Source organism: Danio rerio, chromosome 5, assembly GCF_049306965.1.
Source record: "Danio rerio strain Tuebingen ecotype United States chromosome 5, GRCz12tu, whole genome shotgun sequence".
Classification (NCBI taxonomy): domain Eukaryota; kingdom Metazoa; phylum Chordata; class Actinopteri; order Cypriniformes; family Danionidae; genus Danio; species Danio rerio.
Window position 1 is genome coordinate 1926505 of NC_133180.1, and position 27881 is coordinate 1954385.

General features: G+C 36.2%; 3 protein-coding genes across 5 annotated transcripts in view; 2 read left to right on the forward strand and 1 right to left on the reverse strand.

The window, feature by feature from the left end:
* Positions 1-27881, reverse strand: part of rabepk (Rab9 effector protein with kelch motifs) — a 373763-nt gene that overhangs the window by 271905 nt on the left and 73977 nt on the right. The window lies entirely within an intron of this gene.
* ddrgk1 (DDRGK domain containing 1) lies at positions 355-14221 on the forward strand. Its single transcript, NM_200293.2, has 9 exons — positions 355-493; positions 3674-3820; positions 7910-8046; positions 9183-9284; positions 9555-9677; positions 10078-10116; positions 11173-11229; positions 11316-11364; positions 13755-14221. Exons 1-9 carry the CDS (start codon positions 406-408, stop codon positions 13913-13915), a joined length of 903 nt encoding a protein of 300 aa, NP_956587.2. The 5' UTR covers positions 355-405; the 3' UTR covers positions 13916-14221.
* Positions 17159-27758, forward strand: LOC101884896 (transmembrane protein 127). Of its 3 annotated transcripts, none has more exons than XM_073951809.1 (6): positions 17159-17423; positions 19103-19160; positions 19403-19578; positions 21934-22095; positions 22184-22478; positions 27280-27758. In XM_073951809.1, the coding sequence occupies exons 3-5, from the start codon at positions 19404-19406 to the stop codon at positions 22462-22464; spliced, it is 618 nt and encodes a 205-aa protein (XP_073807910.1). In that variant the 5' UTR covers positions 17159-17423; positions 19103-19160; position 19403; the 3' UTR covers positions 22465-22478; positions 27280-27758. The 3 variants fall into 3 exon arrangements, with proteins under 3 accessions (XP_073807910.1, XP_073807911.1, XP_005171776.1); XM_073951810.1 differs by lacking the exon at positions 27280-27758 and adding an exon at positions 25722-26091; XM_005171719.6 differs by lacking the exon at positions 27280-27758 and having other exon boundaries at positions 22184-24318.

Here is a 27881-nt window from a genome sequence, read left to right on the forward strand (position 1 = left end):
CGATCACTCATCCACCAATGTAGAAAAGTGATGTAAAATTATAAGTTTCGTAATTAAAAAATAATAATTGCACACTAACCTCCGGGGAAAATCCTGATCATAGTGTATATGTGTAATTCTCTGGCTCTAAATGGCCACAGTCCTCCACTTCAGCTTGGTCCCGCTTTCATTTCAAAGGAGCGCGACCCTGTACTAAAATGGCGGCTCTATTGACGCCTTCCTAATAGACAAGGGTAGGCGACAGCTACTGTATATATCTCTAAAAACATTCCTCCACACCTTCAGAGGGCGCGTTAAGACAAACAGAAGTGACGCGCGATCTAAAGCAACGTCGACTTCCTCTGGCTGCAGTGAGCAGCTTTAAGTTATCAGCTTTGTTTTTATATTATATTTTAATGGTTTGACATGGATGTGGTTCTCTATATCGCAGCTGCAGCGATTCTGCTGGTGCTGATAGTGTTTTCTGTGAAGATCCGCGGACGAACTCAAGACGGTGAGCGAAATATGTTCATAAATCAGCAGCTGTCACGTGAAATATGGATATATTAATATACTTACACTTCATAAACACTGATGCTGGTGATCAAACCGCATATTACTGGAGTGAATATTGAGCTTTTGATAATAATAAACGTCTGTAAATGGGTAATCTGTGGGAAATTGATTGTCCAGCTCATACTTTTTATTTACAGAATTTTTACATCAGAATTGAATTGGTTAAAGCGGAAGTGACGAGCATTTTTTATTATAAAAACTGAAATGTTCCCGAAAATGTACCAAAAAAAGTACTTTAAATAACATAAATAGTTTATGTCCTAAATAAATCTTAATATATCGATTTATTTATGTTTTATGGTTTATTTTACAGTCATATTCAACTGTAAATAAATAGAAATGTAATGAAAAATATATTGAAATGAACTAATATAATAATACTTATTTAGAAGCAGTATTAAGATTTTTCTAAAATGCATACTTGTATGCACTGCAGTAAATAATACAATTAAATTGAAACAAATAATGAACTTTGTGGATGTAATTAAGGAATAATCTAATATTCTCTAATATTTAAAAGGTATAATACACCAACTTAAATTAATCATAACTGGGAATTTAAACATTGTGGATATTCATTGGTTTTCTTTCGACTTATTTATCAGAGGTCGCCACAACGGAATGAACCGCCAACTATTCCAGTATATGTTTTACGCGGCGGATGTCCTTCCAGCTGCAACCCAGTACTGGGATACACCTGTACACACTCATTTACACATACTCATACACTACGGCCAATTTAGTTCATCAATTCTCCTATAGCGCATGTCGTCACCTTAGAATTATAAGGTTCTATCTGACATTTTTGTCAAAATTGAGTTATTTACATATTCATATTAAATAAAAACTTATTTACATTATGGGATGTTTTTTTCTATTAAGTTGTTTCCATTTTGGGACTTTTTATTTCAAAAACAAATGTCACACACATACTGTTTACTATGGGCGGCAAAAACTTTAAAGCTCTATCTCAACATCATTCAGAACGCAGACAGAACCTTATAAATCACAGGTGTCAAACTCAATTCCTGGAGGGCCGCAGCTCTGCACAGTTTAGTTCCAACCCTAATTAAACACACCTGATCAAACTCATTGAGTCCTTCAGGCTTGTTTGAAACCTACAGGTAAGTGTGTTGGAGCAGGGTTGGAACTAAACCGTGCAGGGCTTCGGCCCTCCAGGAATTGAGTTTGACACCCCTGTATAAATCCAAGGTGACGATATGTTTTAACTGTGGGGGAAACCGGAGCACCCAGAGGAAATCCACACCAACACGGGGAGAACATGCAAACTCCACACAGAAACACCAACTGACCCAGCCGGGACTCAAACCAGAGACCTTCTTGCTGTGAGGCCACAGTGCTAACCACTGAGCCACCGTGCCACCCAACATTCTAATCATCATCGTTATCATAATTATTTTAGCAACAAGCCTTCTTTGTACAGGCGTTGAAAATCAGCATGTATGCTAAAACGCTTCAACATATGCATATGGTTTGTCTGATGTAATAGTGATGTCCAACTCAAAATACTATTGTGTTAGTGTTGATGTTCTTGTAATGAGGATGGTCATATTTATTTATGTTTATCACACAAGCGGACAATCATACTTTAAATCAAGCAAGCTTTAAAGAAGCACCTATTATGCAAAAGTCACTTTTATAATGGGTTTGAACCCAGTTGTGTGTCAGCAGTGTGTGAATCTCTCCAGCCTCTGATGATAAATGTGAATTAATTGCATTTATTCTAATCAGACTTGATGAGTGAAGCACTGTGATTGACATTCTCCCTTTGTACATGTCATCAGAGGGGGAAAGCCCCGCCCACTAGCGCCCATCTCTCCATCTCATTAGCATCTCCAGCAGCCCTGAGTGAGAAGCAGCCGTCTGTCCATTAGCCATTAGAGTGTTTGAGCTGCTGAAGATAATGTCAGCATAGACTAAGAGGATTATAGATGTGGAGTTTTAGATGAACAGCGACAGGTAGTGATGTGACGTTGTGCGCCGAGGCTTCGAAGCATGTATCAAAAAAACGATACATCTCGCAGTGAAGCAGTGTACCGGAGCTTGATTCGTTTTGCCATCATCACGTGATCAGTGACGTCCGAAGCTTCATTTTCGCCTTTACCCACGTGACTGCTTCCAATTTTGATTCAAAGGTTTAAACACCCTCATAGTAAAGTGTATAGCTAGAGAATTGGCGTCTATTACATACATTTGTTTCAAAGCACTGCACCAGTCCCACACACCAGTAATTAAACTAAACTACAATAGTATTTTTTAGTAAAAAGGTTTTGAACAATACTAAAGTGTATTAGCGTATTTTTTTATGACTATCTTTAAAGAAAACCACCGCATATCGTAGTATTGTGTTTAACAGAGACCATCTGGTAAACGCGACTCTTAAGCATCGCTCACATAGCGTCCTCCTAGAGCACTCGCCTCCCAATCAGGAATCGCTGGTTCAATCCCTGCTTGGAGCGGGACTAATTGTGTTATGATAAACTTTTGAATATCTTGGATTTTACTACAGTCATCATTTGTGTAATGTAATATATCTTGTGTAAAAACTACAGTAATTGAGTAATTTGTTTATATTGCTGTTGTTGTATTACTACATGAATGAGTTGGTCAGTTGTGAACATTTGACATTATGGCAACACAGTGCTTTCCCACACTTTCACCAGAAGAGGTCCTCATCGAGCTCTGATTAGGAAAGCTTCGAGTAACGAACCTTTTTCTGATACAATTGAGTCGAGCGCTTCACTGGTTCAGAAAGCTTCATTTCACCATCACTAGCGACAGGAGCCACATAGACTGACAGAAGCATCAAGCACACACTCACACTCAAGCACACATGCACACCTGACTAGTTTTACATCTGTCACTATGCTGACGCACAGTCGTCTGTAGCTCCGCCCTCTTCTGAAAAGAGCACAATCTCATTTGCATTTAAAGCGACAGTCACCAAAACAGCACAATTAGGATCAAACCTGAAAGGGTCAGTTTTAGAGAGCTGGAGAACATTATCTGTGTCCTAATAACAGACCCTCAGTAAAGTGTGTTGTCAAAAAAAGAAGAGCTAAAGTAAGTAAACATGTAAATGTGTGTATTCCTCCAGCTGATGTTGAGGATCATCAGAATGTCACGGCTCGAGTCTCAGCGCGCCCGCAGGCGGCACCGGAGCGAGCAGCAGGGATGCCACGCCGCCGCAGGGGTCTCCACAGCAGAGTGAACGCACAGCGGGCTCAGCGGGCATCAGACAACGGTATGCAGCACTGACAGACATTACATTTGAGCTTTTATAGTTGAAATAATGTGTTACTTTGTTTATGATTTAGAATTTGTTTTGTTGTGTTGTATTTTGTATACGGTTTGAATTGTTGAATGAATTAAGATGTTTGGGGACTTTAGATTAGATTAGATTAGATTCAACTTTATTGTCATTACACATGTACAAGTACAATGCAACGAAATGCAGTTTAGGTCTAACCAGCAGTGCAATAGCAGCAAGTGCAGGATACAGGAATAAGTTATAAAGTGCAGTTATAGAAAACTATGGTGATATTTACAGATGGATGTACTATGAACATTATATACAGGTTGGATAAGCTATGAGCAGATTTACAATATATGAATATATGTGCAGGTTGCTATTAATAATCAGTAGTGTGCAGATAAATAAACATGATTACAAGTGTATATGTTACAATATATGAATATATGTACAGGGATAGATGAACATGATTACAAGTGTATATGTTACAATATATGAATATATGTACAGGTTGCTATTAATAATCAGTAGTGTGCAGATAAATAAGCATGATTACAAGTGTAAATGTATAGTGGGTGTGTACATAATTACAAATGTCCATATGCAGTGGTTATGTACAGTTCAATAAGTAAACAGCTCAATGTGGTGCAGTGAATGTGCAAATTTTTAAATGTGCAAATGTTAAACAGTGCAGTTATTGCGAGGAGTTTAAGTTAGAGGAGAGTGGGGGGTGTATTGGGGGGCAAAAGAGTCAGTGGGGGGCGGAGTTCAGGAGGGAGACAGCTCTGGGGAAAAAGCTGTTCCTCAGTCTGCTGGTTTAATTATGACGTCAAAACTGTGGAGCCTATTGGATGTATATATTGCGTGTAGTAATGAATGAAAACAAAGTATGGAACTCTAGGTGAAACGCGGTAAAAGGGGGCACAGGTATACTGTTGCTTCACGAATTCCTCCTTCATGAGTTATAGCTCCTGGTTTGAGGGAAAAATAAGGTAATTTGGTTTATTCGTTTAAGATTTATTTGTGTTTTAGTTATTTTCTCTCTAGTTCTAATTCATGATGAAATAATACAAAGTATTCTATGGAATGTGATCAATAAATGAATCATGAACCATCATGAAAGACTTAGGGTGTTTTCACACCTGCCTTATTTAGTTGGATTGAATCGCACTAGAGTTCGTTTTCCCTTTTGGTGCGGTTGGTTTGGGCAGGTGAGAATGCAGCAATCGTACTCGAGTGCGCACCAAAAGCGGACCAAATAAGCGTACCGAGACCTGCTTGAAGAGGTGGTCTCGGTACGCTTTCAAACCAACCCTGGAGCGGTTCGTTTGTGGTGAGAATATGATCTGTGCTAAAACAGGTCCAACCGCAAAAAGTACTGCACCTTTTGGACTAATTCAGCTGCCGTAGGCCGATGCGCTGTGCAATATGGGATATGGAGGAAAAATATTTGTTGACAGCGCTTTACCAGCGGGAGTTGATTGACATTTTCCTGCACGTGAATTCTGACCAATCAATAAGCAGTTTAGGAAATATATTCAACAACATCTGGCCAATGAGAGATGTGGATTTTGTCAGATGACTGCATTTTGGTTCCTTTCAACTGGTTCGGACCAAAGCCAGCAGTGTGGTGTGAAAACGACCCAAAGACGGCAGAAAAGGCAACAATGCATCATTTATTACCCTTGGTCCAGACCAAATGAAGCGAACTACAGATGTGAAAGCACCCTTAGTCATCTTTTAACCAGGACGCTACAGTAATCATTTATTAAAGCAAGCCAGGCACTACAGACTGAACCATTACTTGTTTATGCACTGTTCAGCTATCAAGCCTGTTTCACACCGCAAGCGCGAGCAAAGCGTGAGCAGCGCATGTTTTTTCGTCGTCCTTGTAACGGATTAGAGCAGGGGTTACCAATCTCAGTCCTCGAGGGCCGGTGTCCCTGCAGGATTTAGCTCCTTTTGGAGCTAAGGATTTGGGTGTTTCAAGTACAGACCTTGATTAGCTTGTTCAGGTGTGTTTGATTAGGGTTGGAGCTAAAATGTGCAGGACACCGGCCCTCCAGGAACAAGTTTGGTGACCCCTGGATTAGAGCTTTCACACCGCGCGCAGTAGAAGCGCATTGCTGAAGCAGCAGGGTCGTGATAGTTTCGGCACTGGATCTACTTTTGCCGCACTGCTCACGCTCAATTAAGATGACAGCGCATTGATAATGACCAAAACACATTGAATGACAATAAAAACTAGCAATTTAACCTAATGAATGCATCAATAATATCCACTGATTTATATATAGTCAATCAAATTAACTCAAACGATTAAAAACAGCAACAAATATATGTGTAGGGCCGAACTACAAAACCAAATGTAAAACAATTTTAGTTAGTTGTTTTTGTTTGTTTGCTTTATTCATAGAGCACTTTTAAAAACAACAGATGTTGACTAAAGTGCTTTACAAAAGGTAAATGTGCGTATCCGCAGTAAAATAATCAGATGTATGAAACAGTGTACGCTGAATCCCACACATATTCTCTTTGTACATCTGAATTAATGTGAAACTGAGCGCACGTGCACGAGCACAAAACTCCTCCCTGCCTCCTCCCCCGTATGAATATGCTAATGACTCCACTTTGGCAAAAAAACAAACAACAATGCAAAGGCAAAAGCAAGCAAGAAGAGAAACTTGACAAAATGTGGATTGGAGGTGCTCCTATCTGAGGTTTGTCCTCCGGAATTAATAACAAAAGAAAACAATAAAGTGGGAGAGTTTAGCTGACGCGGTTAATGCAGTGGGGTCTGAACATCGCACTGTGAGTGAATTAAACAAGAAATGGTCCGATGTAAACGTGCACAATTTTGTATTGTCTATTTAGTGCAAATAGCAAACCTTGTTGCAATGAGCTAGTTGAGTGATTCCCGCCCGTTTGATTGACAGAGACAACATAACTAAAGAGAGCGGACATCAGCAGTGTGAGTGGCGTAGCTCGTAAAGCGCATGGCAACATGTTTTAACACGATCGATCATGAACCTGGTTCGAATCCAGCGTCTGATTCCTTAGCGTTAACCTTATTGTCACGTGACTGGTCTTGATAGATTCCTTGGAAGGTCATGCACGCATTGATACCAAATTTTTCTAAATTTGACCAACTTCCTGTCTGCCATTGTTATGCAAATTGAAACGCTACTTTTTCGAACTCCTCCTAGACCGTTGGTCCGATTTTCGCCAAATTTGACTCGGATTATCTCCAGACCGTGCTGACAAAAAGTTCCCGCCGATTGGCTTAACAGTTTTTGTGTAGTACACCGACAAATCTGCTGGCATGATGCCAAACAACATGTGAGGCTGTATCTCTGCGATGCTTAAAGATATTGACACCATATTTTCATTTTATATAAATATTATAACCAGTCCTACAACTTCCTGACCATCAAAAACAAAATGACATGATATCACAGGCGATTTGTCTTCTGACCGAGTGCGCGAGACATGAATGACACTCCTCATAGAGCGTGAAAAGCAAACAGTTCTGTAGGATATATATCAATTGTAAAATAAAGACTTGCAGGTTAAGGAAACAGCATAGGAGGTGGCCTCGGGCCTGGATGCAGATGGAAAAAAAAGTGTATGTCTAGATAGATGGATGGATGGATGATAGGTAACTAGATAGAACAGACAGAGATAGATTGATCTGTGCAGCAGCTGCCGAAGAGCTGCGCACTGCAGACGCAGTTCATTCATCTTAGTGGCTTCCACTTTATATAAGGGGGTCTTCTCTACTGTTTACTACATCAAAATATATATAAACAATGTACTTACTGTGATCATAATGTATAATGTACACTTGTGTGTGAGATATGGATTATGGTGGAATGGGTAGGTTTAAGGGTTTTATTAAAGATGTAGCTGCAGAAATTAATTATGTGTTACATGCAGCTATAAGTACAATGTAGAAGCATTGATTTTACACATGCAGAGCATTGTAATGAGGTTTTGCTGATGATTATTACTGTTTTGGTGTACTCTGTCACCATTTTATACGTCTCATTGAGTGTAAAGCGTTTGTGTGTGTGCGCTCAGAGGACAGTCCAGTGGAGGCTGATGAGGATGAGGAGGGCAGAAACGCGTCTGAGGAACGTCCTCAAGCTGCTGGAAAAGTCGGAGCAAAGAAACAGCGGAAACTGGAGGAGAAACAAGCGCGGAAAGCTCAGAGAGAGGTTACAACAGCACAGCACTGCAGAGCACACACTCCACCAGCTGCAGAGCGCTGATTATTAATGTGTGTGTGTGCGTGTGTGCGTGCGCATTTGTGCTTGTGTTTATGTACTTGTGTGCATGTTTGTGTGCATTTGTGTATGTGTGTGTTTTTTGTTTGTTTGTTTGTTTGTTTGTTTGTTTGTTCACTCGCGTGTGTGTGTGTGTGTGCGTGCACGTGCATTTGTGTTTGTGTATATATGTGTGTCTTTTTATGTGTGTGTGTGCGTTTTTGTGTATTTGTGTGTATCTGTTAATGTGTGTGTGTTTTTGTGTATATGTGTGTATTTGTTTGTGTGTGTGTGTGTGTGTGTATGAATTTGTGTGCGTGTTTAATTGTGTTTGGTTGTGTGTGTGTGTGTGTGTGTGTGTGTGTGTGTGTGTGCGCGCCCATTTGTGCTTGTGTTTATGTACTTGTGTGCATGTGTTTCTGTGTGTGTGGTTGTGTGCATTTGTGTGTGTGTTTGCGTATGTTTTTTTGTGTGTGTGTGTGCATTTCTCTGTATATGTGTGTATCTGTTTATGTGTGTGTGTGTTTGAATTTGTGTGCATGTTTGATTGTGTTTGTTTGGTGTTGTATCTGTTTGTGCATTTATGTGTGTTTGTTTTGTGGGTGTGTGTGCGTGGTTGTGTGTGTGTGTGTGTGTGGGGTTTTGTGTGTATGTGCATTTGTGTGCATTTTTGTTTCTGTCTATGCATATATGTTTGGTCGTGTGTGTGTGTGTGTGTGTGCGTACGTGCATGTGTGTCTGTTTATGTGGGTTTGTTTGTGTGTGTGTGTGTGTGTGTGTGTGGGGGTGTGTTTGTTTATATCTGTATGTGTGGATATGTGTGTATGGTTGTGTGTGTGTGTGCGTGCACGTGCATTTGTGTTTGTGTACATATGTGTGTCTTTTTATGTGTGTGTGCGTTTTTGTGTATATGTGTGTATCTGTTTATGTGTGTGTGTGTTTGAATTTGTGTACATGCTTGTGTGTGTGTGTGTGTGTGTGTGTGTGTGTGTGTGTGTGTGTGGTTTTGTATGTATGTGCATTTGTGTATGGTTTGTGTTTGCGCATATGTGTGTGTGTTCATGTGTTTGTGCATGTGTGTGTTTTAGGCTGAGCAAGAAGAGCGTGAGGAGAGGAAGAGGCTTCAGGAACTCCGAGATCAGGAGAGACAGAAAGAAGAGGAGAAGGAGCGCCAGCAGGAGCAGAAACAGGTCATTCACACTCACTGCATCAACAAATCACCGCTACACGGCGTATTTGCCTTTATTATGCTCATATGTTTTGACGTAGGTCTGTTTTACAAGTTCACATTATTAATATTATTAGAATTATGTCCCAAATTGATGAAGAGATTGTTTGTAGAGCGAGCAGTTTGAGTGTTTATTAAGTAATTTCTCCCGTAGGCCACTGAATAGGAAGCTGTACAACATGAGCTTTTCCCTGCATGTTGCAGAATAAGGTGTGTGTTGTATGTTGTGCAGGAGGAGGAGCTGCAGCGGGTGAAGGAGGAGCAGGAGCGGCGGGAAGAGGAGGAGTACCAGCGTCTGAAGGAGTCTTTCATCATCGAGGATCAGGGAGAAGCAGAAGAGCTCACCGAACATGAGGTGCCTTTCTCTACACTAACCCTCCTGCTGACTTATGGGTCAAAAATGAGCCAGGCACCGTTATAACAGCAGAAAAAAGGAAAGTGTTTTTTTTTCCTTAAAGTTTGGAGAATTTCTAAAATGACCCCAACATTAGGAAAAATTAAAATACATTATTTTCATCACAAACTCTGCTGAAATGCTGCACACTGATGAGGGAACACACAAACATTCACAGTGTGTGATGAAGATCAACTTGGGTCTGCATGCAGAATAGGGTTGAGGATTGAAATGAAACTGTTCTGCTTTATTTTAGAGCCTTAGTGACATTTTGACCCGATTGATGAAGGGTGTATACAGAATTTCAAACAGCACACACAGGACTTAATTTTAAAGTTATTTTGTGTTTATGTATTTTCAGTCTCAAAGTCTGCTGCAAGAGTTCATCCAGTATGTGCAGGTAACACATAACTCACTTATGCATTCAGGTTAAACTGTTGCATTTATGTTTTGTGCATAAAAAATGGTATGATTGTAGTAATACCTATGTATTATTAAAATATGTTTAATGCATTAATTATATCCTGTGATACACCTTTAAGTGCATTGCATGGTTTAATAAAGAAAGCATTTATTTATCTGTTTATTTACTTTTTATTTGTATAAAATTTGTTTGATTAATGTAGTGGCTATATATTATTGCGATATTTTTAATGCATTAATTATATCCTGTGATGCACCTTTAAATGCGTTGCATGATCTTATGAATAAAACATTTATTTATTGTCACAACTTTTAATACATACATGCGTTTACTAATATAACAAGGAATATGCAAATATAATATTGCTCACATTTCTTTATGAAAAGGTTTAATTTAATGCATATATTTTGAATACCCTAATAATGCATTAAACATAGTTCTAGTAGTGTTGTATAATGATAATAGTGTACTGTTAACTAAACTAAAACCATACAAAATGCATTGCTTGAAATCAAATAAATAGAAAATAGGATATAAATGAACTTTTTTCCATCAGATGACAGATAATATTTCTCATTTTTGTTTCTTCAAGCTTTATTTACTAAAATAACTACAATTTAAATCAGAAATAAAATGAAGAAAACTAATAATAATAAAAAACACAATACAAAAGTTACTCAGAATGGTCTGTTTTATTCTGTTAACTTAAAACTCTAAAAGTAAAAAATATTAATTGATTTAAAATAAAATAAATAACTGAAATGTTAACTAAAATGAAGAGCATGAAATTATTAATTGCATGAGAAAAATTTAATAAAACAAACTAATATTTCAGCTAGTTGCCAAGCAATAATTCTCATTTTCTGTTTGTTAAACCTTGATATATTCAAATAACTACAGTTCATTATTTTAATGAATAAATATATCATTAATATTTAAATACGAGGGAAAAAATACATTTACTTGTGATGCACTTGATTTCAAATGAAACAATTTTTAATTAAAATATATATTTTTTTGTGTTTTGTTCAGAAATCCAAAGTGGTTTTGCTGGAGGATCTGGCGTCTCAGTTCGGCTTGCGCACACAGGTCAGATATCATAGCAAATCAGACACCACAACAACCAAACCAGCGCCTTTAGTTATTTATTTTTAATATGTGTGTCTTTATTTCAGGATGCTATTGCAAGACTTCAGGACTTGATAGCTGATGGTTCCCTTACAGGTGCGTCTGTGTGTGCTTTTGTCTGTGTGTGTCTATGTACTTGTGTGTGTGTGTGTGTGTAATCTTTTACTGATTACAAAGTACATGACAAAATTAGTCAGTAATATAATCTGTTGGATTACACATGTATGGTAATGCAATCTGACTACTTTTGGATTACATTTAGATTACTTTTAAACTGTAATCAATTACTGATTACAAATTACATGACAAAATTAGTCAGTAATATAATCTGTTGGATAACACATGTATGGTAATGTAATCTGATGACTATTAGATTAAGTTTAGATTACTTTTGAACTTTAATCAGTTACTGATTACAAAGTACATGACACAATTAGTAATCAGTAATATAATCTGTTGGATTACGCATTTATAGTAATGTAATCTGACTATTTTCAGATTATATTTAGATTACATTTGACATGTAATCAATTACTCATTACAAATTACGTGACAAAATTAGTCGGTAATATAATCTATTGGATTATGGTAATGTAATCTGATTACTTTTGGATTACATTTAGATTATTTTTGAACTGTTATCAATTACTGATTACAAATTACATGACAAAATTAGTAATATAATCTGTTGAATTACACATTCATGATGATGTAATCTGACTACTTTTGGATTACATTTAGATTACTTTTGAACTGTAATTACTGATTGAAAATTTCATATTATTAGTAATCAGTAACATAATCTGTTAGATTACACATTTATGGTAATGTAATCGGACAACTTTTGGATTACATTTAGAATTATTTTAAATTTTAATCAATTACTGATTACAAAGTACATGACAATTTATCGGAAATATAATCTGTTGGATTACACATTTATGGTAATGTAATCTGACTACTTTTGGATTACATTTAGATTACTTTTGAACTGTAATCAATTGCTGATTACAAATTACATGACAAAATTAGTCAGTAATACAATCTGTTGTCTTACACATTTGTGGTAATGTAATCTGACTACGTTTGGGTTACATTTTAGATTACTTTTGAAATGTAATCTGTTACCTATTTCATTACAAAATTAGTTGTTAATATAACCTGTTGAATTGCACATTTCTAGTAATGTAATCCGACATCTAGGGTTATGTAATCTGACTATATTTTGGATTACATTTAGATTACTTTTGAACTGTAATCAATAACTAATTACAAATTACATGACAATATTAGTAGTATAATCTGTTGGATTACACATTTATGGCAATGTAATCTGATGATTACTGGATTACGTTTAGATTACTTTTGAACCGTTATCAATTGCTGATTACAATTTACATGACAAAATTAGTTATCAATTGTATAATCTGTTGTATTGTACATTTATGGTAATGTAATCTTATTACTTGCGGATTATATTTAGATTACCTTTGAACTGTAATCAATAAATGATTACGAATTTCATGACAAAATTAGTTGGTAAAATAATATGTTGGGTTATGGTAATGTAATCTGATTACTTTTAAATTACATTTAGATTAGATTATTTTTAAACTGTAATCAATTACTGATTACAAATTACCTGAAAAAATTAGTTGGTAAAATAATCTGTTGGATTACACATTTGTGCTAATGTAATCAGACTACTTTTGGATTACTTTTAGATTACTTTTGAACTGTAATTAGCCATTACAAGTTTCATGACATTATTAGTAGTCAGTAATATAATGTTTTGGATTACACATTTATGGTAATGTAATCTGATTACTTTTGGATTACATTTAGAATTCTTTTAAATGGTAATCAATTACTGATTACAAATTACGTGACAAAATTGGTTGGTAATATAATCTGTTGGATTACTCATCTGTGGTCATGTAATCGGACTACTTTTGGATTACATTTACATTACTTTTGAACTGTAATCAATTACTGATTACAAATTACATGACCAAACTAGTCGGTAATATAATCTCTTAGATTACACATTTGTGATAATGTAATCTGACTACTTTTGGATTACATTTTGATTACTTTTGAACTGTAATCAATTACTGATTACAAATTACATGACAAAATTAGTAATATAATCTGTTAGATAACACATTTATGGTAATGTAATCTCATTACTTATGGATTACATTTAGATTACTTTAAATTATATTCAGTTACTGATTCCAAATTACATGACAAGTTTAGTAGTCAGAAATATAATCTTAATAAAATAATTTAAAGTAATGCAATCTACAAAAAATATAAAATACTTTTGTGCTAACCTTTATTTGATGTCACATATTGAATAAAATATATATAAAATATCATAATATATAAAATATCTCTGTTTTTATTTACATTGATCTGGCCATGAAATATCCAGGATTTGGCAATAAATGACCAAACTGAAAGCCTGTGGTGTGTTTCTGCAGGAGTGATCGATGACCGAGGGAAGTTTATTTTCATCACGCCGGAGGAGCTGAACGCTGTGGCTCAGTTCATTAAGCAGAGAGGAAGAGTTTCCATCTCTGAACTCGCGCAAGCCAGCAACACACTCATAAACCTCACGCCGGACATACACAGCAGCGCATGACCTACACCGCTATTCACCACAGTAAACTCTTCTGACAAGGACTTGTAAATAAAGTGCGTTGTACTATGGGTCTGCTTGATTCCGATTGGCTGATGGTCACTCTAAGGTGTTTGGTTATTGTTATATAAATGCACAGTTAAAGTAGTTCCAGCAGGTTTTGAGCAGCTCCATATCACTCCACTATGCTGGAATAGTTGGCGGTTCATTCCGCTGTGGTGACCCTTGAAGAATAAAGGGACTAAGCCAAAGGACAATTATTATATGAAATAAATATACATTTTTAGATTCCATCCAAACTAATAGAAATCAGACTCTCTTTGTCCTCGCTCTGCTAAACAGCACTTTGGAAATATTTAAAAATAATAAAATAACTATTAATTATAATTAATATAATTATGAGGATTCATAATTTTGTCTTCAGTCGTTTTTATGCACAACAAACAGCAATAAAAGTCTTGCATATTTATTGGTCAGACACTGAAGAAATCAAAACATCTGGTTTCTTTTTAATTGTGATATGCTGTCAAATAAAAAGACAAACGGCTCAATAAACTACTGCTGGATTTATTGTAATGAAAGTTGAAACCGTTTTATGGTTTACTTTCCATTTACACATGTTTCCCTCAACTAGTTGGTCATCTTTATTACAGTTCTCCAGAGAAACGGACAGCTTGTGTATGGAAAACATGTTTATTTCGGGGCAGGACTGATAATTGTTTGCTTGTGACACTCATTTCTGGATTTCCCTGAAGTGCAGTTTTGTTGTATCTGCATATACAGCCAGAGAATACATTAGAATGAATAAATACATGCAAATATTAAGATGTATTTAAACCGCATGCTCAATCTATAAAATTATAAAATGATGGACAAATAAAAACATTATACAGTCATAGTTTTATTTTCCTTTTTTTATTTTTTTTTACTAAACAACATCAAATATACAATTTAAACATGACATCCAAAAAATACAAATGTAAATAATAACATAAAATACATTACAAACATTAAATAAATAAAGAGACAATTCAATATAGAGATCTTTACAATGATATTATTATTAACCTATTTAACTGACAACAAGCTTTCTAGTCAATAACTTCAGCTCCTTTGCCACTATAATTGTATTTTGACATTTTTCGCTATTAATATATTGAAGTGATTCTATATACAGTTGAAGTCAGAGTTATTAGCTCCCCTGAATTATTAGCCCTCGTTTATTTCTGCTTCACGAAGAGAAGATTTTCTCAACATATTTCTAATCATAATAGTGTTAATAACTCATCTCTAATAACTGATTTATTTTATCTTGAACATGAAAACAGTAACTAATATTTTTCTAGATATTTTTCAAGACACTTCTATACAGCTTAAAGTGACATTTAAAGGCTTCACTAGGTTAATAAGGTGAACTAGGCAGGTTAGGGTAATTAGGCAAGTTATTGTATGATGATGGTTTGTTCTGTAGACAGTCGGGGGGGGGAAAATATCTTAAAGGGGCTAATAATTTTGACCTAAAAATGGTTCATAAAAAATTAAAAACTGCTTCTATTCTAACCAAAATAAAACAAATAAGACTTTCTCCAGAAGAAAAAATATTATCAGACATACTGTGAAAATTTCCTTGCTCTGGTAAACATCATTTGGAAAATATTTTAAAAAGAAGAAAAAAATCAAAGGGGGGCGAATAATTCTGACTTCAACTGTACAAATGAAAATCTATAATAGCAACCTTTAAACAAGGTTTAGAGTTATTTAATCTGCATTTATGAACATGAAATTTACCAAATAAAATTAAAAGATTCAGTATAAATTCCACGGATAAATTGTTTGATGCAAAATAAAAAATAACATCTTTGGGGGTCAAATTACAACTAGAACTAGATTTTTTTTTTTTGACATACAATGATAGATTTTCCCAAAGAGTTATTAAATATTCACATTCATAAAAAAGATGAATTAAAGACTCTGGGTGATGTAAACGGAATGAACAGTTTCCATCAGTCTGCGCAAATTTAGTTACACAACATAAATGTTGTGTAACATTTTTAAATGTAGTTCCCTGTGTTTATTACCTATGCTGAAATGAAAAGGAGTCAACCAAGCTTTTTTCCACACAATATCTTGGAAATATTTCAAAAGAATTTTCCTCTAGGTTTTTAAAAAAATATTAATCTAATAACCTTGTTTGTACATTTTTTACTACAAAAGTCTACCCCATTTAAGTTACGTGCAGGATCTATTCTATTAGTATTATACAGTCATAGCTGAAAGTTGAAAGCCGGTTTAGATGTGATCGTTAATAGACAAATAAAACCAACTTCGATAAATACACAACTCAAAATACATAACTTGCTCTGTTAACTCTGTTGTAGTAATTTCTAGGTTAATATTTATTAACATAAATGTGTTTTTAATGTTTAGTTTCCAATTTTTATTTCTTTATTCCTTATAAGTGCGGTCATTTTACAATAAAGAAAAAGTAGGACTGACGAAAGCATCCATTCCTGGTCATTATTATTTTATTATGATAATAATAATTATTATTATTATTATTTAACCACTAGCAGTGTATTTGCACAAAACTAAATTATGTCCTGTAGGATTTAAGTGTTTTCATATATACAGTTGCGGTCAGAAGTATTAGCCCCCCTTTGAATTTGTTTTTCTTTTTTAAATATTTTCCAAATTACGTTTAACAGAGCAAGGAAATTTTCACAGTATGTCTGATAATATTTTTTCTTCAGGAGAAAGTCTTATTTGTTTTGTTTCGGCTAGAATAAAAGCAGTTTTTAATTTTTTAAACACCATTTTAAGGTCAATATTATTAGCCACTTTAAGCTATATATTTTTTGATAGTCTATAGAACATACCATCGTTATACAATAACTTACACTAACCTGCCTAATTACCCTAATTAACCTAGTTAAGTCTTTAAATGTCACTTTAAGCTGTATAAAAGTGTCATGAAGAATATCTAGTCTAATATTATTTACTGTCATCATGAGAAAGATAAAATAAATCAGTTATTAGAGATGAGTTATTAACACTATTATGATTAGTAATGTGTTGAAGGAAATATTCAATATTATTTCTAAGTACGATTTAATATTTATATTAACATTTAGAGATTATTTTCCATGGTCCATTGTGAGTCTGTAAACATAAGCGTCTGTGTGTCATTTGATAGTCGAGGCTTTAGAGGGCGCTGTGTTTATATGAGCAGGGCTGCGCATGCGCGGTGTGCTTTGTGTACTTTCCTATTGCTTGGGTTCATCCGAGCTCAGTTTATTCCGCATTTTAAACGGCAGAGATGAGCTTTTACTTACTGTAGATTCAATAAACGTCGAGCGTGTTTTACATGCGGGCAGACTGACCGTCTTTATTCTGCTCCAGGATGACACGAGCAGATTATCGACGCTTTGTTCAGCGCGGAGAATGTCTGAATGTATGATCGAGTGTCAAATAACATCGCTCATAAGCTGCGGATGACTCTTCGACTGTACAGGTGAGAAACGTCTTTTTCATCCAGTGACGTCACCCTGAACTCCGACTGGACGTGTTGTTATTTACCTTTTAATACAGTCTGTGGTGTTTACAGACCTTGTTTGTTTTGTATTTAAAGCTTGTTTATGTTTTGTCGTTCTCAAATGATTATAAGTAATACTTTTAATAATTAGACACTCAAGTTACAGCGAGTTGTCACATGGTCTGTATGTAAGGTCAGATTGTCACGTGTGTTTCATGCTTATTTTAATGACATTTTTCATCATTTGTATTTAAAAACCACAACGTATATGTAAATGAAATGTATATATGTAAAGTGCAATGTTTTTGAAGCTTATTTAAGATTTGTCAGCCCTACATATAAATACTATAGCAATTAAATGTATAATTAAATGTATAACATATTACTTTAGTTGTTGTGTTACCATAGCAACTGTAGAATCACCACAGCATATCAATTACTGTAAATGTGTTACCATAGCAACTACAGAATCACAACAACTTATCAATAACTGTATTTGTGTTACCATAGCAACTACAGAATCACAACAACTTATCAATTACTGTATTTGTGTTACCATAGCAACTGTAGAATCACAACATATCAATTACTGTATATGTGTTACCATAGCAACTGTAGAATACCACAACAGATCAATTGCTGTAGTTGTGTTACCATAGCAACTGTATAATCATCACAACATAGCATTTGCTGTATTTGTGTTACCATAGCAACTGTATAATCATCACAACATAGCAATTGCTGTATTTGTGTTACCATAGCAACTGTAGAATCACAACAACATATCAATTACTGTATTTGTGTTACCATAGCAACTGTAGAATCACCACAACATATCAATTAATGTATTTGTGTTACCATGGCATCTACAGAATTAACACCAACATATCAATTACTTTAGTTGTGTTACCATAGCAACTGTAGAATCACCACAACATATCAATTGCTGTACTTGTGTTTCCATAGCAACTGGGGAATCATCACAACATATCAATTACTGTATTTGTGTTACCATAGCAACTACAGAATCACCACAACAGATCAATTGCTGTAGTTGTTGTTACTATAGCAACTGTAGAATAATCACAACATAGCAATTACTGTAGTTGTGTTACTATAGCAACTGTAGAATCACCACAATATTTATATTACTGTAGTTGTTGTGTTACTATAGCAACTGTAGATTCACCACAACAGATCGATTTCTATAGTTGCTCTGTTACTATTGCAACTGTAGAATTCCCGCAACAGATCAGTTACTATAGTTGTTGTGTTACCATAGCAACCATAGAATTATCATAGCCAATCAAATACTATAATTGCTCTGTTACCATAGCAACTCTAGAATCACCATAACAGATCAATTACTATAGTTTTTGTTACCATAGCAGCTGTAGAATTCCCGCAGTGGATCAGTTACTATAGCTTTTGCGTTACCATAGCAACTATAGAATCACCACAACAGGTCAGTTATTATAGTTGTTATGTTACCATAGCAACTGTAGAATCACCACAACAATCCAATTACTTTACTGTAGTGTGGGTCAAAAACACATGCTACTATAGTGTTTTTTAATGTTGGCCTGTTTAGATGTGTTGTGTGTGACAGTCATAGGTCTGGATTGTAAAATCACTGTTGTATCATTTCTTTGTTCCAGAATTACTGTGTTTATGAGCAACCCTAAAAGCTGAAAGTGTGCAGAAGCAGTGTATAAGGTGAGACATGTATATGACCATATTGGTATATGAAACACATTTCAATATTTAGTTTTTTCTGTGATTATACATTGCTGATGGCTTGAATAACTATTATTTTTTAAAGTTTGGGGTGATTTTGCTAGGGAGTTGTGCATCAGCATGAAATATATGTAAAAATGATATATTATGCAGCTCTAGTGTGTATGTTTGTATTAAACTGAAGGTCTGTTCTCTCTGGTTTGCATGTGTTGTGAGGTCAGCATGACCCTGGCTATGACCCCTGCTGCCGTGTGCCAATGCTTCACTCTGGTGTCGCTCTGCACCTCCATCGCAGACCCCAACTGGATCCAGATCCAGAACCGCACTGATGCAAACAACAAGCTGATGTACGGTGTGGCCTTCACACTGCACGCCTACCAGAACCGCACAGACACAGGTGTGTTTGCTGCATCATTCAGCCTGTTTACACTTCAAGGCACAAAATGTCAGATTTTGTTCTTTATAATATCTAAAACAAACACTAGAATGGTGTTAAATATTTTATATACGCACTTACAATACCTCAAATGTATGTAAGAATGTTCAATTTTAACTAGTAAGTCTATTAGTTAAAGAAGTCTACCCCCGCTACCCACAATAAAAAAGAATTTATAGTAAATACTAGTGTTTTCTAACCTTATACTTTATATATTATAGTATTTAGAACAATTTGTTAAGGAATGCTGCAGCATATTGTAGTATTATCGGTAGTTAACTGATAAATTGTAATAAACACCGTAGTATACTTCAGTTTTACAGCAGTAAACTGGTGTATTGTAGTGTAATATACCCTATAGTTGTTAAAAATGACATAATTGGGTCATTTGTTTATATTACTGAAGTTTTTGTTTGTAGAATCACCACAAGAGATCAATTACTATACTCGTTGTGTTACCATAGCAACAATAGAGTCACCACAACAGATCAGTTACTATAGTTGTTGTGTTACTATAGCAACTGTAGAATCACCACAACATATCAATTACTATAGTTGTTGTGTTACTATAGCAACTGTAGAATCACCACAACGGATCAATTACTATAGCTGTTGTGTTACTATAGCAACTGTAGAATCATCACAACAGATCAATTAGTATAGCTGTTGTGTTACCATTGCAACTATAGAATCACCACAACAGATCACTTACTGTAGTTGTTGTTACCATAGCAACTGTAGAATCACTACAACAGATCTATTACTGTAGTTGTTGTTACCATAGCAACTGTAGAATCACTACAACAGATCTGTTACTGTAGTTGTTGTTACCATAGCAACTGTAGAATCCCCACAACAGATCAGTTAGTATAGCTGTTGTGTTACCATAGCACCTATAGAATCACCACAACAGATCACTTACTGTAGTTGTTGTGTTACCATAGCAACTATAGAATCACCACAACAGATCAAATACTAGTTGTTGTTACCATAGCAACTGTAGAATCCTCACAACAGATCAATTAGTATGGCTGTTGTGTTACCATATCAACTATAGAATCACCACAACAGATCAATTAGTATAGCTGTTGTGTTACCACAGCAACTATAGCCACACCACAACAAATAAGTTACTATAGTTGTTGTTAACATAGCAACTGTAAAATCACCACAACAGATCAATTAGTATAGATTTTGTGTTACCATAGCAACTGTAGAATCACCACAACAGATCAATTGCTAGTTTTGTTACCATAGCAACTATAAAATCACCACAACAGATCAATTGCTAGTTTTTGTTACCATAGCAACCATAAAATCACCACAACAGATCAATTGCTAGTTTTTGTTACCATAGCAACCATAAAATCACCACAACAGATCAATTGCTAGTTTTTGTTACCATAGCAACTATAAAATCACCTCAACAGATCAATTACTGTAGTTGTGTTGCCATAGCAACAGTAGAGTCACCACAACAGATCAATTACTATAGTTTTTATTACCATAGCAACTGTAGAATCACCACAGCAGATCAATTCAAATGCTCCACTACTTTACTTTTAGCGCCACCAGCTGGACAGGAGTGTGTTTTGCCTGTCTGTCCTCACTTATTTTCTGCATTCTTTTCAACTGTGCATGTGCTTCACACTAGAGAGATAGGAAAACACACCGCATTACAAATTATTAGCAAAAACTATTTAATTTAAAGGTTTTTGTCTCTTCTAGAGCATAAATACACCATAATATGTGTGCAGATATTTGAGAATCAAGCTAAGCGTATCTGATAAACAATGCTCCAGTCAGTAATTCTGCTTTGAGAATGTGTGTTCCGTGTCAGAATGTCTGTCTCTGCTTTGATCTCTGTAACTCCGCCCACTGCCAGTTTAACCAGTAATATTTCAGCACCCCGGATTGCCTTGATGATAAACAGTGTATAAACTTCAGTCCTGAAGGCTCTCGGAGTATGCAGACGCAGCTGAAGATGCGCTCTCTGGAGGACAGAAGCAGCCTCTCAAAAGACACATGGCAGATTCAGAGTTATAAAAATACACATGCGGGGGGTTTTAATTAGCAAGAAATGTAAATATCACAAACCTAAACATTAGCTGAGCCACGTACAGGGTAGGACTTAATCATTGAACACACTCTCTCCTGTTTACATTGTCAATCTGGCAACCTGCACTGGAAAAAACTCTCTCCCATGTTTTGAATTTGGACTGCAATACCTAGTTCAACCACTAGTCAATCATACATCATACATGCTGTGTCTTTATGAAGGCTCTGTGTATTGTAATCATGTGAATGCTGTTGCAGGTCCTCTCGGAGGGCTAAATGGATGGGGAATGTGGCTGCTGTATGTGCTGACCGCTCTCTGCTACAGCGCCGTCCTGTTGTCCAGCTCTTCGTTTCTGCTGGATTTCCTCAAAGCTGCGGTCAGTCAATCCAGACTGATTACAACACTGCACGTCTCTACAGGTGCGCTCAATACACCTTCCACAATTAACTACACAATAAACTGTACTTGCTTATTTCCTAGCATACACTTTCTCTCATTTCTTTTTAGCACTGAACTGTGGGGCAGTGGTGGGTGTGTGTGTGGCCTGTGTGTGTGTGATCAAACACAATCTGCAGCGAGGGAAGCACGTCTCGCTGTTAAACCGCACTGAAGGCAGTCCAGAACTCTCCGTGTCTCTTGGAGAAAGTCTTTATATCCAGATCCTGGGCCTGCTTTTCTCTGTACTGGCGTGTGTTTCTGCGCTGCGGCCGCGAGCTCAGCCCATAAGACTGCATGCAGAGGGAGCCGACAGCGATACGGAGCCTCTGATTGGAGGAGCCGAGGAGTAAACAAACAGGTTCATGTATGTTCGATAGCTGTGTTTCCATCCTCTATTTTCATGCACATTTTGGATTATTGCATTAAGAAATTGTTTGATGTAAGGGAGGCGCAGTGGCTCAGTGGTTAGCACTGTGGCCTAACAGCAAGAAGGTTACTGGTTCGAGCCTCGGCTGGGTCAGTTGTCGTTTCTGTGTGGAGTTTGCATGTTCTCCCAGTGTTGATGTGGGTTTTCTGCGGGTTCCCCCACAGTCCAAACACATGCACCATAGGGGAATTGACGATCTAAATTGGTTATTGTGCATGTGTGTGAATGAGTGTGTATGGGTGTTTCCCAGTGATGGGTTGCAGCTGGAAGGACATCCGACTCCTGATAAATAAGGTACCTTCTTGCTGTGAGGCTACAGTGCTAAATACTGACCCACAGTGTTGCCCTATTGTGTTTTCAATTCAAATGAGTTAGGAAATCTCCACTGTAAAAATGCTGGGTTGTTGTAACCCAACACTGGGTCAAATATGGTCAAACCCAACCATTGAATTACAAAAAAGTAACATAAATTAAATTTAAAAAATTAACCCAATGTTGAGTTTGTTAATATTCGACCCAATGTTGTATTAGGACAACCCAGCAGATTTAACAAGATCAGTTCCGGTCAATAACAGAGTAAAAATACATCAATTATTAAACTAAATAAAACTATATTATTAATTGAACTCATTCATTCATCAATCATTTTTTTTTCAGCTCAGTCCCTTTATTAATCTGGGGTCGCCACAGTGGCATGAACCGCCAACTTATCCAGCATATGTTTTACGCAGTGGATGCCCTTCCAACTGCAACCCATCACTGGGAAACACCCATACACTCCCATTCACACACATACACTACGGCCAATTTCGCTTACCCAATTCCCCTATAGCAGTGGTGGGCAAATGTTTTAGACCTGAGGGCCACATCAAGTTTTGCAAACCAGGTGAAGGGCCGCTTGTCAAATTCTTTAAAAAAATAACTTTTATTTATAGTGGCAAAACAGATTATTTTTTATATTATTACATCAAATTTACAAGTCAAATTAATTAGCACTGCTATTTATATTTACTTATCAATCATCAATAAAATAATAAAATAAATAAAATAATCCCTTATAAAATATAAGGTCCCACTTTATATTAAGTGGCCTTAACTAATATGTACTTACACAGGAGTTAATAGTTTGTTACAGTGTACTTATTGTGTAAATACATGTATTTACTGTGTACTTATGTTTGATTAAATACCTGTATGTAATTACATCTGTAATTAACTTTTGTAATTACATTTGTAAATTCACTGTTGACCATCCCTTACACCTCAACCCACCCTTAAACCTACCCATACCACCAAACCTGTCCATAACCCAACCTCTATCCCAACTCAAAAGCACCACAAGTGTTCTCAAATACATTATAAACACAGTAAGCACATTGTATTTATTTTTTGATGTAAGTACATAGTAGTTAAGGACACTTAATATCAAGTGGGACCAAATATAACAATAATAATAAAAGGAAAAGATATTGTCTGTAGAAAAAATCTCATATTAACACATTAAAAATAAATCTTAAAGTTTACTATTCAGTCAAGTTTACTATAATCTAATTTGCACTGCTATTAGAATATACAGATTAATCATAATAAAATAGTCTGGAGTCTGCTATGGCAAAAACGCGAGGCGCAACAGGCGGTTAACACGTGAGGCGCACAGGGCACATAACCAGCACGCAAAACCCTCGCGGCCGCTAGTATACCTTTAAAAAGAGGCGCCTCTTAACGCATGAAGAGCGTTCGGTGTGATCAGCCCCTTAGTCCTTAAAAACAGCAATACTTTCTTGGCATATTAGACCTACAGCTTTCTGTCCGATATTGATGAAGAAGTATTTTGTCCATTCTTCCTTAAACACACCACATTCAGAGTATTTTTTTCTTTTCTTTTTTGCCTGACTCATTTTCAGTCATTAACGGTCGAGTGCATTTTAATATCCCAGAGTGTGTTCTAGTTCTACTGGTTGCGCTAGCTGTATCACATGCAATACTGCCATCACATGGTGTTCACTTGTATTGCATCATTAATTTACTAATTCTGACTAATTCAAACTGTTACTCAGAAGCAGCATTTCTAAAACTCCCTCTGGGGCCGGATGAAAGTGTTCAGCGGGCTGTATATGGCCCGCGGGCCATAGTTTGCTCACCTCTGCCCTATAGCACATGTGTTTGGACTGTGGGGGAAACCGGAGCACCCGGAGGAAACCCACGTCAACACGGGGAGAACATGCAACCTGACCCAGCCGAGGCTTGAACTAGCGACCTTCTTGCTGTAAGGTTAGAGCCCTACCCACTGTGCTACCGTGCTGCCCCTCAGTTTGGTATTTTAAGTCATTTTAAAGTCATTTAAGCTGAAGGATGAGTTCGAAAGGTTATTTTTTACTTACAAATTGAAGGCAGCAACACAGTTTGTATAGTGTACCATTATTAACCTAAGACAGGAAACGATTAATTCTGTTTCCAAATGCCGATTTAACAGAGAAAGAACATTTTCACAGTATTATATTTGTTATTGTTGATAAAGTCTTATTTCTAAGGTCATTTAAAGTCATTTAAATGTTTATATCAGGTCTGGAACCAACTAAATTGGTCATAGTGTTTGTGTGTGAATGTGAGTGTGGGAGGGCTGGAAGGGCATCCGCTGCGTAAAACATATGTTGAATAAGTTGACGGTTCATTCCACTGTGGCGAAAATAAAACTATATTATAAAAACCAGGAATTATACTAGGGCTGCACGGTGGTGCAGTGGGTAACATGTTTGCCTCACAGCAAGAAGGTCTCTGGTTCTCTGGGTGCTCCTGGGTGCTCCGGTTTCCCCCAAAGTCCAAACACATGCTCTATAGGGGAATTGGATAAGCTAAATTGTCCATAGTGTGTGTGTGTGTACATGAGTGTGTATGGGTGTTTCCCAGTGCTGGGTTGCAGCTGGAAGGGCATCGGCTGCGTAAAACATGTACTGGATAAGTTGGCGGTTCATTCCACTGTGGAAGGGACTCAGGGACTAAGCCGAAAAGAAAACGAATGAATATTAAACTAATCAAATTATATTATCAACTAAACTAAATTATAAACAAGACATCTAATGTAACACCAGCATGTTTAATGATCATGCACAGTGTGAAAACTAATCGTTCAAATGAGTTTCTGATCAATTTTATTACATTTTAATTCTGTTTAATTCACAGTTCTGCATCATGTGTGCTACCTCAGATCACCTTCAGTGGAATATTCACTGATATATGTATTACATATTAATATTCACTGCTGTTTCTGCACAATAATGTCTTCAATCCTCTGCACATGACCAGTTTATAGTATTTATAACATTACCTGCTTCCACAGAGAATCCTGGGTAATTTCTGTAAACACTGTATCATCATTTTTAACATGAAGGCTGAGTGAGATTTTGTTTGTTTACCTGTGTTTACTTGTGTTTACCACTTTCAGACCAAATGAAGAAATCACTGCAGTTTGTTTCAGGGGTTTGTTGAGATATTTCTGCTTTATTATTATGTATAAAATCTCCTTTTGCATTAAAAGTGAAGTGCTTTGAAATGCGCATCTTTTTATTGGATGTTTGACGTAAACTGAAACATGAAGAGAGGGCGGGACACAGAGTAGCTCCTCCCCTTTTTAAAAAACAACTAATAGCGATGTGTTTCAACTAGGGTTGTAACAATATACCGGTATGACGGTCTACCACGATTTGAACGTGCACGATTATCATACCATGAACAATTGCATATCAACGGTTTTAACCCTTAAAGACCGAGACAGCCGCCCGCGGCTAAAAATAAGTATTGCTCTTAAATGTTTAATAACTTTTGATCCGCTGATCTGATTCATACAATTCAAAGATTGGCATAAAGAAGAGAATCTCAGCTTTCCAGTGCTGTATCACATAACATTCGCGGACTTTCAGAGGCTCCGGAATCAGTGTGGTTACGTCATCAACATTTGACAACGCTGATTTGACAAAGAAACGCTCGTCACTGTGTCTCCGGACAAACCAGACATGATACATTGATGCATTGTCCCTCCTCCATGCCCAGATTGGTTCAAACTCGCTATATCACAACCAATAAGCATAGGTTTCGCTTTTGTTTGTGGACCAAGCTTTTTGAACAACACGGAATGAGAGATAGGCATACATTTATGCGCGGCTAAATAAAACGCAAAAAAAAAAAGTTTTGCATGAAATAATTCTCATACTAAGTACTTTTGCATGCACAGCAGCACAGAAACATGACAAAACAGTGACACAGCAAAGACGAACTGCTGCTCTTGCTGTTTTCAAAAGACGCAAATGAAGGTGCAGCTGTTTGTCTGCATTGCAGACAACCATATCCAAATCCATATCCAGACAACCATATCCATGCTGGCACATAAAACCTAAGGATGTTCCATATTGAATCTAGTTTCCTTATGTAACTATTTATAGTATAGTAAATATTTATATCTATTTTTTTACTGAGGATTTGCACCATGTTTATTTGGACTTTATTTGGACTTTGACACATTATTTATTATTTTCTTCTTTTTTTATTTGTTCATTGTAAGTGGTGTTGTTTATAGTAACTGAAAATATATTATTTGGAAAAAGTCAAATTTGCTTCACTGTTCTATTATTTTGTAACATTTGTAACATACCGTATACCGCGAAACCGTCAAACCGTGGTATTGTTTTAGACCATTATCATACCGTGAAAAATTCATACCGTTACAACCCTAGTTTCATCACAGCTCTGCCAGTGAGAGCGGTTGAGCTCAAGCACATCAAATGAAAAGCCAATGAGAAGAAGGGGGCGGGACATGTCAGACACTAGAAAGCATTTGATTGGTCAGAAGATTTGATGAGAAACTGAAGTATGAGATGTAAAAGAAATCCTTGATCCATTCAAGCGAAGGAGACAAACTGCAAGCTTTGAATGTTTATATCAGGTTTATATCTTGTGAATTTTGGATCACACTAGCATATTGATTTCCTAAAGGCTGGCAATACTAACATCTGAAAAACTTTATTTTATTTTCACAGTACCTTTAGCATGATTTGCTGCAGTTAAATATTCATAAAATATGCATTTATTACTACAAGACTCAATCGAGAATCTTGAAAACTCAGAATCAATGTAATAGTGAAGTGTCATTACATTATTTAAGGCACTGTGAGTTAACAACCACTAACAATGAATGAGTGAATAATAAATGCACTGTTATAAAGGTATTTTCCATTCTTTGTTCATGTTGGTAAACACATAAGCAAAGCAACTGCTCAATTCTAGACGAGGTTTTCCTGAAATTATAATGTTTGTATTCTTATTTGACTATGTAAACCCCTCTGTCCC